Source organism: Arvicanthis niloticus, chromosome 19 (assembly GCF_011762505.2).
Source record: "Arvicanthis niloticus isolate mArvNil1 chromosome 19, mArvNil1.pat.X, whole genome shotgun sequence".
In the NCBI taxonomy this organism is placed as follows: Eukaryota; Metazoa; Chordata; class Mammalia; order Rodentia; family Muridae; genus Arvicanthis; species Arvicanthis niloticus.
Window position 1 is genome coordinate 12,733,850 of NC_047676.1, and position 16,880 is coordinate 12,750,729.

At 39.9% G+C, this 16,880-nt stretch overlaps 1 protein-coding gene across 1 annotated transcript in view; it reads left to right on the top strand.

The window, feature by feature from the left end:
* The window catches only part of Fbxl7 (F-box and leucine rich repeat protein 7), a 334,328-nt gene that overhangs the window by 95,432 nt on the left and 222,016 nt on the right, over positions 1 to 16,880 (top strand). Inside the window, exon 2 of the mRNA XM_034523597.2 lies at positions 5,014 to 5,103. Coding sequence (XP_034379488.1) covers positions 5,014 to 5,103 — 90 coding nt within the window. The remainder of the gene's footprint in view (positions 1 to 5,013; positions 5,104 to 16,880) is intronic.

Consider the following 16,880-nt stretch of genomic DNA (forward strand, 5'->3'; position numbering starts at 1 on the left):
CAGAGCCTGCCCACCTAGAGTTGGTTATTAACGGGGAATGATGGGTATGAAGGCAGGCATGTGGTTGTGCTGACATCCCTAAGTTGAGAGGGTGTCTGAATTGATAATAATTAATCCACCCATTGGTTTATCTATGGTGAGGATTATAATTATACAAACACTTATTAATGTAGCTTATCGGTAACATTTATCAATTTCAGTGGAATGGCTCTTTCATCTTTAATATAATTTAATACCTAATTCCTTCATTCTGTTCTCAACTACACTGCCATCCTCATCTTTCTCTTTTTGAACTCACTGGGAACATGGTGTTGATGAGAACACCATGGCAGTATCTATAATATGAACCCAAATATACTAAGAAATTGGATATTTCTGAGCTGCTTGTGTCATTCCTACAAATACATTTCAGTTATTTTGTTAATGATGGCAGTAGCTTGTGGAATGCAGGTATTGATCTTCATAAGATGGACCAGGTTTAGTTTGTTTCCCCAAGACTAGGCAAGTACAGGGTCAATGTTAGGTTTGTTCACTCAGGATCCTTCATGGCATCCATTCATGTCATCAGAAAATCTGGCTACAAGATGTAAAACCGCATGTAAGACAGGACAATATGTAGTCAGCTCTCACATTGACAGCTCCTGTATTCTCACATTTATCTGCTTGTAACTACCCAAATGAATACCTAAGTCATATTTGACCGTCCACAGCCTTTCTCACAGATATGACATCTTTGTCTTCATCAGAAGTACATACTCAGAAGTAGTCATCCGAGTATGTTCTCATGAGAAGTTTACGGAGGGGGTACTTTGCCATCCTAATCTCATGCTGTTTGCCACAATTCTTTTGGTGTGTGTTACTTGGGCTTCATTGTTTTCAGTAACTGAGATCAAATTCAGGGTTTTGTACCTGTTTACGTAGGTGATCTAACACTGAAGCATATCTTCAGCTCTCACTGGTATTTCTTTATTGTCTGTTTATTGGAACATGATTTATTACTTACTGTCCTCTTGGTAATTTTACCATTGAAAAGATCCCAGGTGTAATTTTAAAAGGCTTTCTAAGGTTCCTAAAGCAGATATCCCATTCTAATGTTGGATAAATTCAGTGCAGTTGCCCTTGAGTTGAACGTAAGTGAACCGAAAGCCACACCAGACATGATGACTCCTGAAGAGAAACATGTAAGACAAGGTTGCATTGATCTGGTGATGAAAAATACTCGTGAGTAGATAATCACATGATACTTCAGAGCAACGCTTTTGTGTTTGTGGTGACATGATAAAACGTAACCATCTTAGACAGGTAGAACTATCTAGACTTGGGCTCCTAATTAACTTACATTTTTTTAGTTACTGCATTAAATATTAGTGTGTTTTTAAAATGTTTACTTTTTGAAGGATATACATCAGTAGAGGCAGTCTTGCCTTCAAGGGGACAAAAAGTGGTTCTTGAGGGGGTAAGAAGCCTTGCATTTTTGTGCATAAAGTAGATATATGCTCTCAGAATTTAATAGAGGTCCATCATAACCATGGTGCTGTGCTGGTATCAGTGGGGATAATTTGGAAATGAAGATGTCTACCATTTTCCTTGAGGAGCAATAAAGAGATTTTGGAGGTACAATTGAGAGCCTATTGAGCATATGGAGTGAATATTTAATAAGGTGAAGCATCTAAAGTATGAGGGGGTACCACCCTACCCAGGCGCTCACAGTCTCACACAGACTCATTCATAATATTGTTCTCTCTCCTTTATTCCTTCTCATTCACCAGCACAAGGATGGTACAGGTTTCCAGTCGTGACTGAGTATTTCCTCAGGCATGTGTTGTCTCTGGGTTTTCAGTATGATGACAATTTACAAATGAATGCTACCAACACGGAGGAATGATCATTTAAGGTGATGGATTCTCTGGGTGTCCTGCTATAATTATTCCTCATTGTGTGCAAGTATTCACACAACAGGTTAGTTGGCATGGATGATTATTGTATGTGGTGAAACTCTTAAAACATAGCATCTTGGTTTCACAGCGTGAGTCCTACTGTAAGACGTCACTGTCTCCTAAGGGAGGGCTCTTCTGCAGTGATTTTGGACTAATAGTGTAAAGAAAACAAAAGACTCAAAGATGTGAATGAAGACATCAGACCAAATGGAGCTCTGCCCACGGTCTACTTTGTTGTAAGAGGGGACTCTCAGCCTGGTGTGGTGACACACATTTTTAATCTCAGCACTTGGCAGGAAGAGGCAGCTCTGTGAGTTCACAGCTAGTCTGATCTCCATAGAAAGTTCCAGACCAATCAGAACTACATGGTAAGACACTGTCTCCCAAAACCAAAAAATGCCTTTGTTTATCGAGAGGAGTGATGGAGGTGGAGTGATGCAGGTGGAATTAATACTCATACCCCCCAGGGTAGTAGAGACATCCTCAAAGTAAGCCTACATAGGCTTTAGGTGTCAGTGTTTAATATTCTCAAGTTAAGAAATGCAAGTTAATGCCAGCAAAAACCACACACCATCGCCCATCATGTTAAATTAATGCTATTATACTTGAATGTTATGTGTTTTATTATTTTTTGCTTGTTATTTTGTTTTGCTTTTCTTGTTGAGTCAGTTGTATAACATATGGAGTTTATTTTAAATTTACAATCTATGTTTCACCAAGCAATATCATAATTAAACTTATTTACGTCTATGTATTAGGTGGTTTAGAATATTATTTTTGCCCTGCTAAAAGGAGTGTTTATATTATTTGGCTTTGAGGAATAACCTAATGGACTCAGCATTATTAACAATTTGAGCCAGCCATCTCTTAGTTCAAGCACCTCCCTATTCAATATAGATGTTGAACTTCCGGTGCAGAGGGAGGTAGGCGGAGGAGGAGGGAATGTTCAAGATTACAAAGCAAAGGAGATGTCCTGAGGACAGGGAGCAAGTTCACATACTCCTAAGTTGGTAAGAGACTCACTGTGTCAGTCAGCCTCTAAAGACTCCAGTACAAAAGGTTAGTTAGACCAAACCAATAGTTACTGTACCATCTCACGTAATGTTCAGGGAGACACTGGTGAAATACAATCTAGATAGCAGCCTTGGTTTGGAGCACCAACAGTGAGTTAGCAACAATGGTAATGGAAAGAGGAAACAAATCCATTTGTCTTCCCAGCTCAGGTGGTATTACCCATGAACTTGGATTTTTCCACGCCTTCCTACATAGGAGACAGAATTCTGAAGCTCCTACATGTAAGACTTTGCACTGGTCTATACTGTGACTTTAGACTATCAGCTTACTCAAGTAAACTTGGCTTAGGCTATATGGGTTACTATGACAAAATACCCAATACCGGGTGGTTTATATCTAATGGAAGCCTACTCCTTACACTTGGAAAGCTAATCGTACAGGATAAATGTAAATGGACAGGATTGGGGTGCCTGTACATTTGCTGCTTGCTAAAGGCCTGCTCCCTGGTTTGTATACCGATGTTTGTTTGTACCCTCGATGTGACAGACCAGGGCTGAGACCTCTTAAGGACACAGTCCTTACTTATGAGGATTGCATTCTTCTAATCTAATTGCTTCTCAAGTGCTTCATTCTTTAATGCTATGTCCTTGGGGTTTAAGATGTTCACAATTTGGTAGAAAGTAAATATCCAATTCATTGCATATCACACTGGGAAGACTATTAGAAGTCAGTGCTTCCCCATTACGATAAACTTTTGATCATAACTTTTGTGGAATGAAACAGTTGCGTCTTTAATAACAGTGGGTTTTCTATTGCTGCACTATCACTGTGATGTACAAGAACATAACACAAGGAAGGTGTAGCTATTATTTCACAGTTGGATTAGGATTCTGGGTATAAATTAACTGAGTCCTTTGCACAGGGAAGCCAAATTATTAGCCAGAACCAAACTCTCCTTTAATAGCTGGTGTTGTCTTCTCTTTGTAGATGATTTTGGCCAACTTCATACCATTGTAGTGAGTGATTAGCCTAACCCTAACCTTAGCATTTGCTGCTTGGAATTTAAGGACAACAGGAGGTCCTCTCTCTGCTAGATCCCTTCAAAATACTTACCTCCTTTTGTCAGGGTAACATGGAACATTTTGAAATCTCCCATCATAGCTCTCAGGGACTTCCATCTGTGCACTAGTGTGTTTTGTATTTATAGTCTTTAGTATGTCTTTTGAAGAATGTTTATCAATGTGTATGGTTGTGTAGAAGGTGAGAGGTGCAGAATCTCAGCCATTGACTTAGGTACAATCAGGTAGACCAAGAGATCTCAGCCCAAGTATGCCTGGTATTTATGTTATAAAGTTCTTTTTTTGTGGGGAACTGTCATGTCCATTCTAAGACATTTAGCTGCAACCCTGGCCACAGTCATTCACATACCCAGTAGCACCTCTGCCCTTGCCTATGGCAACCAAAAGTTATGCTAAGCATTTCCCTGCATCCTCTTGAATAGAAAATTCTTCCTGGATTGAGGACCACTGTGTTGGATATGGAGTTGTTTTTTGTTTTTGTTTTTGGTTGGTTTTTGTTATTTCCCAGAAAGACATTGAACCATGGATTTGTGTTCTTAATGTGATACAGCCTTGTGGAACCTTCAAGCTCTTGCTTTTGATACTCGTTTTCTCATTCTGAGAGTTCCTTATTTATAGAGCTCTGAGATGCAAAGTGTATAGTGGTGTTAATGCAGTGGGTATGCTCTCCACACATCCTTACTTACTCATGTTTATGCCAAGACAAGATTATATTAGCACATTGTCCAGGTTTTATACTCTTGTCTGGGTTTATAATTGGGCTATGTTATAAGAAGGGTTTAGTTCCACTGTAATGTGTGTCAAATATTTCCCCAGAGATATTCAGTGCATAAGTCAGAACCTTTGAATAAACTCCACATTTTGTGTTATAGGCCCTTACTTGGAAATGAGTGGCTTAGTGTGTGACTGAGTAAAAGGAACAGTCCAGTTCTGAAATTACAAAACTCAGATGCTACTTTTTTTTTCCTCTTGTTTTGCTCTAGGCAAAGGCAGCTCAAGCGTCTCATCCGACGTGAGTTCAAGCACAGATCACACACCAACCAAAGCCCAGAAGAATGTGGCCACCAGCGAAGGTAGGCATCACTGCTCTTCCTAGCTCCTCTTCCCTTTCACACAGCTGGCTGTTTGAAAGACAGAGCACACGAGAGATTTCCTCCTAGTCTACTGCATGAGAGTCTATCAGATTGTTAAAAAGGAGACGGCAGTGATGTCCCAAGATTTGCTTTGGCTTCTCTGTTGGCACTGCCATTGAAGTTGACTTGGTGGGATTTAAGTATCTCAACATAAAAGCAGATGGTATTATCTTTCCAACACGCGATAGGTTGACTCAAGTGAAGTCACTATGATAGAGTATACTCATGTTCCAGTATGGCAAAATGGTATGATATGAGAGCTTTTGATACAAGTTATAAGTTCCTGCAAGAATATGCAGAATATTTGTTCCTTAAATTTAGGCTGGTGCTGACAGGAGGGTCACAGTCCTGACATATGTAGGACTTGATTAATCGCGGAAGCTTGGGGTATGCAAAGGAGCTTCATTTCATTATTTAAATCATGTATGGTAATACATCACTATTAAATATGCTTGATGAAGGGTTATGTGGTTGTGTCTGTGGAGGTACACACTGGAATTCAATTGCTTCCTAAGAAGCTTTGAGCTAATACTTGAGTGAGGAATTTTTTCTGTGGTATTTAGTAAAAAGTTGACCCGTTATTATTTTTTTTAATCTTAGTGTGAAACACAATAGATAATTTTCTTTCCGATTAAGAGTTCCCTCTGAATTAATTATCCAACAAAGGTCATTTCTGTGCCATTTATGCTAGAAAGCATTTTAAATAGGGTAAGCTGATTTGCATATCTTATGCATCCAGGTTTTCTCAAATGTTCAGGGTGCTAAGGAAGCTTGTGTCCAGTTTCCTTTTGAAGGCTTAGTTTCTGCTGATCTTAACATCGGGAGTCGCGTTCACAGGCTGGTGTTGGCCCATCGCTTTCTTACATCCTGTTCATCTGTATTGGGATCCACATATTGATGATGCTGCCCTTTCTCCATTGGTTTCTCTTCTCATATTCTCTGTCTGGTGTCAGGGAGCACAGAATGTCCTTCTAAGGGCTTCTTATTCTCAGACCAGTGTCTAGGTGGCTTAGATGGCTGGATTCTATTCATTTGTGTTTAGACCCTTGCATTGTTTCTTGTACATCAGCAACTTCTAAGGCAGATGGATTGCTGTGTTCCACATAGCACAGCAGAGGGCCAGGTAGCAATCCAATTTTAATTTTCCGCTAGCTAAGTTAAACAGTTGATCATTCCTGAAATTCAGTGACGGCAATGAGAAATCCTCACTGGTTATAGCCACTTATTTTAGGATCTCCGTTCTAAGAAAACCGAATGAAAATGTCTTCCATTTATTCAGAGTGGTTCTCTTTGACTGAGAGTCCCTTTTATGAGATTCTCAATGCTTTACCCCAGTATGTGGCAGTTACTGTTGCCACACCGTGTGTCTGTTACAAAAATGGTTAATTTTTAAAGTAATCTGTGTTTGCCAGTGTTGATGTTTTCTCATCAGTCTCTTTTCCCCCTTTAAGCATAGAAAATACTGGTGCTTTGTTGAAAGAATTGGGAAAAAAGATTCTAGGGTTTTTTTTTTTTTTTGCATTTAAAATGATGCTTTATGTTTAAAAATAAAATGAAGAAAACCTAAGGGTCTCAAGTTTCCTTTTCTTTTCTCTCCCCACAACTCCAGGAAAAGGTACTGGTTTTCACTATAACATTTTATACATTTTGTCATGATTGTATTTTCTAACATTATGAAAATAATACCAGGGATAAAGACTATGAAAATTTGATATTCTTATGAAATGGAATTTTTACCAATGGGTTACATTAGTGTGGAGTTTCTTTCCAGATCTTAGTAGGAAAAGCCCCATCCATATGGAAGATGTTTAGTTGAAAAGCTGAAAACAGTAAAAAAATAATGTGCTACCCTGTGCTGAGAGGGTCGGGGGAGGAGGGGTAAAGAATGAACATCCAGTTTTCTCTGCATGTGTTTGATTGATGAAAATTTAAAATATTAAACTCTAACTACAGTGTGGGCATTTACTTCAGGGAAGTGCGTGTTAAGGCTGCCTGGTGCACAGCTGCTTCTGTGCTAGGCTGGTGAGTAGCCAGGGCTCATTTTCTCCCCACACAGATGACAGGGCCTCAGGCTGCTTCTCAGGATGAATGATTATGGTGGCACATTCCCTGACCTCCACAAGTGGATTTACCTGATGTTATGTGAGTTCCTTCCTTCTGGAAACTACCAGGTGACACTTACTGGCAATGCTTTCATAGATTAACAGAAGGCCAGTATCAACTTCCTGCCAAGAATACAGAGGGGCTCCTTTGAAACTGATCTTTTGATTCTTTACCCAACATTGTCAAGAATTATGTTTAACCTTATATTAAAAAAAAAACAATGTGTGTGTGTGTGTGTGTGTGTGTGTGTGTGTATGCAATCACATGCATGTGCAATTGCCCTTGGAGGCTGAAGGACATCGGATTCCCAGGAGCTGGTGATAGAGCAGTTGTGAGCTAGCAGATATGGGTGCTGGGAACTGACTCGGAAGAACAGAATATACTTTTCTTTGAGCCATCTCTCCATCCCCCGAGTTTAACTTTCAGTGATAAGAAAACTAGTAAAAGTGCAGTTGGCTCTTCACAGTGCTTCTCTTCAGTTTGTTGGCTCTCTCCGGATCTCTTTCGCTCCGGACTTCATCAGCATTGGCTTCTGAGAACACAGGCTGACTGTCAGTTTAGAGGTCTAGACTGATGAACAACTAGACAATAATGATCTAGAAAATAAACAAACAATGTACATTACTTTTCCCCCTGAGCCCTTGAGAACCATAGCAATGGTTCACCATACAGCAGTTCTGGGTTGTCCCTAGGTGGGATGGGGAGGAGAGGGAAGGTACCATATTGGTCCCCTTGTTTTGTTATTGTTTGTGGTGTTGTGTGAATATATTACTGTGAACTGGATTCTGACCACTGTTATGTAGCTAGGGGTTCAGGCTATGCCTCTCATTAGAGAACATAGATTCTACTATACAATGTGTGGTGCTGTAAATTGAGGACATCGTGTACAGTGAAGAAAAGGACATTCACAACTGCTTTATCCTGGGTGGAGGATGCTAGTGGAGGTTTAACTGTAAGTAGATATAAGGACAATCATCAAGGTTGTCCCTGCTTTTTAACTGGACAGTGGTGAAGGTAGTAGAGTAAGCTGACACCTCTGCAAACTCATGTGTAAATCACACTAACAGCACCTTGAAATTGCTGCTTCTAAGCTTTGGAAAGGGAGCAGGAAGTAGCAAGACCTGCCCTGGGCCTATGGCTTGGCCTGTGAGTGGTCTTGTGCTCTGAGCCAATGTGCAGTGCCTGCATCAGGATGGCTCCTTTTGGGATGTGTTTCATGGTTTCATGAAATATGTTTATAACATTTGTTAAATCCATAAGAAAAAAGCTACTTTTTATTCTCTAATATAGATATTTTCTGTGTAGATTAGGCAAATCTTGAATTTTCAGTTTCTCCCTTGGCTTCCCAAGTTGCTAGTATTACAGTGTACGTTATAACACTTTCCTGAGAATGGTATTTTAGACTCACTAGGAATGTTCTCTTGCAAACATTGTGTATCTAAGGTGTATGCTGGAGACATAGAGTTTTCCCTGACAACTGATAAAGAGTGTCTTTATAGCCCATTATAGTCCTTGTGATACTTTAAGCTCCTGGTTTCCTAACACTATAGAGGAGTTAGGTCCAGGAATAGAAAGCTGGGCATTTTCTGGTTTCCCAGCATAATCTGCATGCCAATCTTGCAAGTTACAGCATAATTTCTTCCAATCATGTTGCTTGTCTTCTTCTAGTCTTTGGAGTCATTCCCACCCACTATCCATTCAAGCATCCCATCCTAAACATGATGTCCTCTGACCACAAGCAGTGTGAATGACATCTACTTGGGAGATTGAATGGGAGCACACAGCAACCATCCTTGAGAGGGGTCAATGAACGGGGTCGGGTTGTAACATCTCCCAGAAAGCAAACTGAGCTTTGACTTTCATAGAACACATGGCATAAGGATGTGACTTTAAAGGTGACATTTCAACAAACCAGCCTTTATCTTCCTCTGGAGGAAAATGAAGTTATTAGTTCAGCTAGCTGTTGTTTAAACATGGCTAGGTCAGCTGTCTCTCTCAGGGATTCTCCAGTGTGATGGCTGCTCTGTAGATGATGCTTACAGGGCTAGATACCTGCACAGTTCTAGGAACTTGAAATTACAAGGGCTGGCCGGTTTGTGTGTTTGTTCATTAATTCATTTTTTCATTTATTCCTTCCTTCCTTCCTACCTCTTTCCCTCCTTTCCCACCTCCCTCCCTTCTTTTTTCCTCTCTCCTTTCTTCCATAACACAGGAAGCTCTTTGATTTGGTTGCTAACAATTTAGACTACCAGTTTGTCAAAAAGAACTGAGCTCACAGATAGCCATGGAGCCGAGAAACAGCTTTGATCTTTAGCAAAATCTGCAAGTGCGCAATGTCCTGATCAACCGTGCTCTGTTACCGGTATCTCTCCATGAGGGAAACCTCTCCCTCCTGCTGCCCTGGCATGCACAAATGTTTTTTTATTGAAGTGAACATCAGTCAAGTCTTTGGGAATTTTAACCTTGTCACCAGCAACTTTCGAAGAGGTGGCAATGACAGACTTCTGGTGTGGCCTGCACAGAGGAGCTCAATTGAGGCCAAGATAATCAAGTAGCAGGCACTGCCCAGATGCTTGAGGAAAACAATCTCACTTGTGTGGTGCCTGGTGAGGGTGGTCAGATGGTACTGGAAGTAGTGCTGGCATACAGGTGACTTGTGTGCCAGCTGACACACACTTCCCCATGACTCAGTGGCTTCCTTGGCTTGTCTTCAGTAGGGTATTACCTAGGCCTTTTGCAAAGTATAACTACACTGGTCACCACCATTCTTGTCGCTGCTGGGTAGTTTTGTGACAGTAGCAGCAGTCAGCTCCTTTTTCTTCTTTTCCCTTGGCAGCTGAGTATTTCCTTTTTGCACAAGCCCTTTCTGGAGTGCTCAGCAGATCAGGAGTACCTGCCAGTTCCTCTCCCCAGGACAGGGGTTCATCCTTGCACTTGGGTTTCGAACCTTAGACCTTCCTTTCTGGCCACACCAGCTGAGGTCCCAGCTGAGGTACCACCAGTTTTCTTGGCTGCAGGTTGCTTCTTCTTTGTTTTGGGCTTCTCAGCTTATCCACCTGCTGTCTTGCAAGACTGGAAAAAATGTATTTACACAGAAATACCTCGGACAATGGAAATGAAATGATTTTTTTTGAGATTATATACCTCTAATAATTTGCCAAGCAGGAGTTTGATACAGCATTGTTGGATTGAACAAACTAGGAGGAAAAAACAAAACTAAAAACATTTAAAAAAAATCTCTGTAATAGTAAAAAAAAATCAAAGAAGCTATAGTTTTCTGCAGGTGGAAGTGTCTAATTCTCTTTTTACCTTTCTGTTTCTATGTCTATTATGAGCTTGCTGCAAGACCAAGGGAAGCTGTGTGGAAGTGTTGAAGACAGTTTGTTGGACCCAGGTGGACTCTCGTGTCTACCAGTCTTATCTAGAAGGCCAGAGGACCTTAGCATAACTAATGACTCCACAATGTAGGACATTAACCCACATGACTTCATGATGGAGGACCTTAACCAACCCAGCTACTCACAGTGGAGGGCCTTGACCCCTGTGGTGACTTCACTGTTCGTCTTTGAGTTAGAATTCCTTGATTCTGCTCTGTAGAACTGCCTCTTGAATTGACTTCTTAAAAGAAAGGTTTTTTTCTTTCTTTCTTTCATTTGAGGCATGTAGCATGAGCCGACTCACAAAGAATTCATAGCGTTATTCTCCTGGACCTAAATCCACCCACTTATTTATATAGTCAGTGGTTTCTTACATTTTCAGTGCCCAAATTAAAGCAGTGTGGAATAGAGTTGATTTGAATGTGCTGTGGCATATGGCTCTGTTTATTTGCTCTGTCTCATGTTGTGTTCCGTCTACTTCTTTTAGGATGCATTCTTAAACAAAGTTAATGTGATTCACCGAAGAGGGGAAAGATCATGCTTTTAACTCAAGGTGGTGTCTCTTGCCCTCAGGGCTTTGTTTCACTAGTCAGTGAATTTTGTGTTTGTAGTAGACATGTGTACCTGTATGCAGGTGTACATATATGTAAATGTATGTGTGTGGAGGTCAGAAGTCAATACTGCATGTCTTCCTTAGTTGCTTTGCACCTTGTATTTCGGCACAGGCTCTGTTACTGAACCTGGAACTCACCGATTCAGTGAGCTGGCTGGCTAGCAAGCTTTAGTTGTTATGTCTTGGTCACCCATTCAACATATATGGGGTTACGGATGCAACTCTGCACCCAGCTTTTTCATGGATGCTAGGGATCTGACCTCAGTTCCTTATACTTACATGGGAACTTTACCAGCTGGGCCGCTGTCCTAGCTTTGTGTGACAAACAGTATCCATTGCCGACGTCCCTCTCAGGTGCATGCCAGTGCTTTTATGAGCATGACTGACTGCATTTAAACTGGCTCTGTCTTTCTTTTTACTCAGTTTTTAACTTTGGATAATTGTATATAGCAACCGATATCACTGCGACCTGTTCATAATTTGCATATTGTTCTTGGAGTGCCTTCTCTACAGATCACTTTTTCCTACAGACTTCACTTTGCTTCTCTCCCATGTCCCCTTACTCTTCCACGGTAGTCTGTGAAAATTTATGACAATCATTTGTAAGGTTTTATCAAAACATAATTTGAAATTGTATGTGAGAAGTTATCCTGTCCAATGTCAACTCATAACTATTTTTCATAGCCAATATTATACACAGAGATCCTATCCTGAGCCATATGTCTGGAAGATAAGATTTAACATTCCAAGTTGTTTATATACTGAACTATTGAGAGTAAGTTTGCAAGTGACAATTACTACATCCTGAACAGATTGTACCCGAGCTTCTCACACCATTGCACCCTTAACAGATTGTACCAGTCTTAATATTGGGAATTGATATTGCGGTTATCCATGATATACAATTGTAAACTATGTTGATAGTTTGGTGTGATTTTCCTTTAAGTGAACCCATTAGATTCTTGTTTCTGTGTGTGTGTGTGTGTGTGTGTGTGTGTGTTTTACAGGTATGTGAATATGTAGCTGCATACACCCCACTGTGTGTTCACAGGTGGTGGTCAGAGAAATGCAGTGTCTTCTCGATTACTCAATGCCTTATTACCCTAAGACAGGGTGATGTGATATCTCTGTGAATCAGAAGGTTGCTGACTGGGCTAGGCTCTCGGCTAGTGAGGTTGGAGAATTCACAGGTCTATTTTCCCTATTGGTAGGGCTACAGGCAAACACCACTATGCCCAGTGTTTTACACAGGTGTTCAGACTCAGATCCTGATGCTTACATAAGTGTTCTTGTTCTTCAAGCCATCTTCCAGAGTTACTCTTTCTCTAGCTGGAAATTTTCTCAATTTTCCGAGTATAGACTTAGAGACTGTTCAGTTTCGAATAGAACTCAGCTTATAAAACAAGTGATATTAGAGCAGAAGTCTGTAACACCAATTATACAACACAGAAAGATGAACAAAACATAGAGATCCAGAGGAAGATAACGGCAGTTAATGTCCTTAAAGGATCAATAGTTCAAATACGACATCGGTTCAAGTGTGAAGGTTGGGGGCAGGAGGCGGTTGGAGATTCTGAAATAGGATTCAGTCTTTGCAAATCCCATTAGCTGTAAAAGGAAGTGATGGATGAGTCTTACATAGATTTGTTTTGCCTTTAAAATTAAAATTTAAACTTAACTATCACTGAAAGTGTCACGACCGCATAGGAAATCTTTGCAAAGCTTTGGCTCATGAGACTTAATGTGTTTTGCTAATTTAATTAGCAGTTCGCTGCCACATGACAGAGTTGCTCTTATAGCTTAAGCTGCTGCCTAATTATAACTTTAGGTAGATCTGAAACACTTCACAATTTACCTCTGGGGATTTGAGCTTGTAATAGAGTCAGTGTGTTCAATTTAATAAAGACAAGATGTCCAATTTGCACTCAAGAATTAGTCTGAGCTGTGAGAAACTCATCAACTTGTGATCCACAAAATTGGTACGTAAGCTTAGAAATAAAATCAAACTCGGTGTAATTTCATCAAGGAATTATCTTCAAGAATGGGTGATCGTGGATGGCTACTGTACACCACTCTCCAAGGAAAGTTAGCTCTCCTCTTCTCTCTTTCTTTCCATTTAAAACTAATATTTAATAGAGACATCTTGCATCTCTCAGAATCATTTATGGAGTCTTTGGAGAGGGAATATTTTCAATCTTTGATATTCCCAATACCACTTCTAAGATAATTTTATGTTTATTTCTTCTTAGTTTACTCTTTACTGTAAAAGAAGACACTTAATAAGCAGTGTGTTTCAGGCAAACATTTGGATTCATTTAAATACAACCAAACATGCTTGTAATGAAGGCTTTGCTTATTCTTAAGATGTCTTCGTTGTTTCTGCTTAATTAAATGGGGATTTATTAAAGAGTGTGGTGTAAATTTAAATGCCTTTGATTGGCTGGCAGAAGTCAGTGGGAACCATGGTCCACACAGTTGAAACACCATGGTCAATCTCCCTAAAGTGTATTTTATTCTCCCTGAAGGATCTTTAAAATCATTTTGGACTTGACTTACTCATTTAGAGAGAGCATGTACCCTGTAGCATCCCAGAGTTCCCTCCTTTTTCCTGAGTCTTAAACCACTATCTGTTGTGATACATCAATTCTTTTCGTTCTCGAAGGAATCTAATCTTATGGCAAGACCACAAGCTTGTAGTCACTGATGGAACAGCTAACTAGTGATTGCAGTAGAGCAGGAGTGTGTCTCATCAGATGCTCTCAGTATAAGGTATGCAGGAAAGGAGAGGGAGACTTCCCAGGAGACTGGGACTTGGATTTCGTTGCGTGCCTAGAAGGTGCAATATTGAATGGAAGATGTCACAAGCTGTATCAGGGTGTTTACAACTTAGAGAAAGCCAACCGGGTCCATCTAGGTGGAAGAAGAAAACTTTGAGATAGAACCTTCCTTTCCTGACAAGATCCAGTGGGCTCACAATAGCTACCTGCTCTTTGCACAAGGCTCTCAGTGGAATGAATTCATATAACTGGTGAGTTGAGTGACTGAAAACAGGCACACTGTTTAAGTCTCCTCTCACCTTCCCATCTTCCTGTATGTTTTAACATTAAAGAGTCAACTTCTCAAGAAAAGAGGAGACATAGAGAAGGTTGGTAGGGAGGGCATCATTATCTCAGTACAAAGAATTGGCTTTTGAAAATACTTGACCTTTACAGCTGTACACACTGTGACCTTAAGAATCAGATTAACACGGCTGTTTACTTCCTGTGCCTGGAGATAGCTTTCCCAGGATATACTCACTTCCTTAGGAAGTTTCTAACATCCCACGCTGTTAGACAGACTATCAAATAAACAGTTAAAAAGCACTTCAGTTGTAAAAGGTGTTCTTTTATGTCCAAGACACTTATAGACTTAATATGTGCACCACATAGAGGAAATCACTTCCATATATTTAAGCAGTTATTTGTAATTTGGCAATTACCGAAGAACCAGTTGTAAAGACTGCAGGCTGTGGGAAACAGGCAACTGGATGGTCAATGATTAGAAACACAACCAAGATCTATCTTTCTGCTGTGCGTACCCTATGCGTCTTCCCCAGGTGGATTATCTGGTGCATTATGTTTCTTGTTTTCTGTTACTGTGTTAAGTATGTGACTTCTTATAATTGGCTGAAGAAATCTACATTTCTCTTCACAGAGGGTTTTTTTTTTTTTTTTTTTTTTTGTACTATAAAAGATAGAGCTATTGAGTCAGGGAGAGAAAAAGATTGCTGTGGAGTAAGATAGAGTGATGGAACCAGGGATTTTTTCCCCCTCAAGGTTATCACAATTGTGGTTGCTAGAAATGACTTCCTGTATCTCTGAAAATCTTTAGTCAAACCTGTTAACTTCACAGAATTGCTGGTAGAGTGGACTTCCTGTAGCACTCAGGGAGGGCACATTTTGAGGCTGCTTGCTCTGCGTGATCATCACTGAACTTCACAGAGAAAGCTGTTCTAGATAATCCCTCAGCTGGATCTTCAGAACAAGCTTCTTTTGAAGACAGTTAGTCCTTCTGTTAGGCTTATCCTCTCCTGCGTGTGGCAGTATCTGCTATCACTTATGTCACTCTGGGAAATTTACATAAAGTATGTGCAGTTTATATTGACTTTTTTAAAATATAATTTTGAACTAACATCATTCTGATTATTATTATACTGTTCTCATTATAATGCTTTTTTAGCACTGCAATGGGAAGCCTATAGCTTTTCTCTTCTGTAATTGTTTCCTGCCGTAACACTACCCTTATATTTTAGGCCCACATATAGTTTCCTTCCCCCTCCTCCTTCTCCTCCTCTTCCCTACTTCTCTCTCTTCTTTCTCTTCCTTCCTCAATCCCCTCCTTCCCTTCCTCCTCCCTCATCCCTTTCCTCTTCCCTCCTCCTCATTCCTCCTCCTCCAATCACCACTTGTCTTCCTCTTCCTCCTATCTAAGATGCAGTCATGTGCAGAAGGTATATGGGTTCTTATACTAGAGAAATACATTTGCACCATAAGCCGCGAACCAAGTACAGGGTACTTATTGCTGTGAGCATATTTCTAACAGCATTATAGCTGAAAATATATGTTCTACAAGGTATCAGCACATACTTATTTTATCAGTTTATAATGTTGGATATTACAAAACCTTTGTGGCACTTGTATTTTGATACCAAGTGGTTTCATTGGACACAAAGATGTACTGCTGATCCATTAAATATCTGACTTCTATATGGGTATGATCTCTCAGTTCAGTGTCCAGTGATGTTCAGATATGGTCATCCATGGTTAGGACAGCAACAGGTACTGCATAAACCAGACATCCACTGCTAAGTTTCATGTAAGATTATAATTGACTTCCTTACATTCTTTCTGTGGTTTGTTGATTTTTTTTCTGAGAAAGAAGTAAGGCTTATTCAGATTTGTAGGCCCAGCCCAGAATCTACCAGAGAATATGACAATAAGTATTTGATAAACATGAATGGAATCAATGAACTGTGTTCTTATTTTTGACTTCAGTAGAAATGGCCCTGCTGAGTAACATTAAAATATCACGAAGACTCCAAAAACTATGAAGAAATGAAGTTAACATTTTAGTAGCAGAATTGATTTTCACAAAAAGGGATGATGTTCATGTTTAGCTAAGTTTGAGGTTTATCTTGGAGATAATTGTAAATGATTTGTTTTTAGTTGACTTCATGTGAAGAAAACAAGCATGTTCTTTAAGCAGAACAGACATGTCAAGAGGAAAATAGAAGAAAAGATACTTCTAATTTCTGATTTTATTAATTTCATAAAATGCAGATAGGGAACTGGGCGCACTATTCTCCCAATAGTTAGTTATTATAGATCACCAGAGGAGACTTAGACTCTCAGATTCTAAGATGGTTCAGCCCTCCTCCCCTTAAACTTTTAAGGCCAGAGGGATTATGTTTTTACCCTCACCCCTTTAAATTTATTAAATCTTTAAAAATTAGGTTTTAATCTAAGAATACTGAATGTTTTATCTAGTCATATTTCAAAGTACCAGATAGAGCCTTGAAGCATCTTAGTCATGAAATTAGGAAGACAATTTTTATTCTGTTGATACAAAATGTAGGTAATTTGACT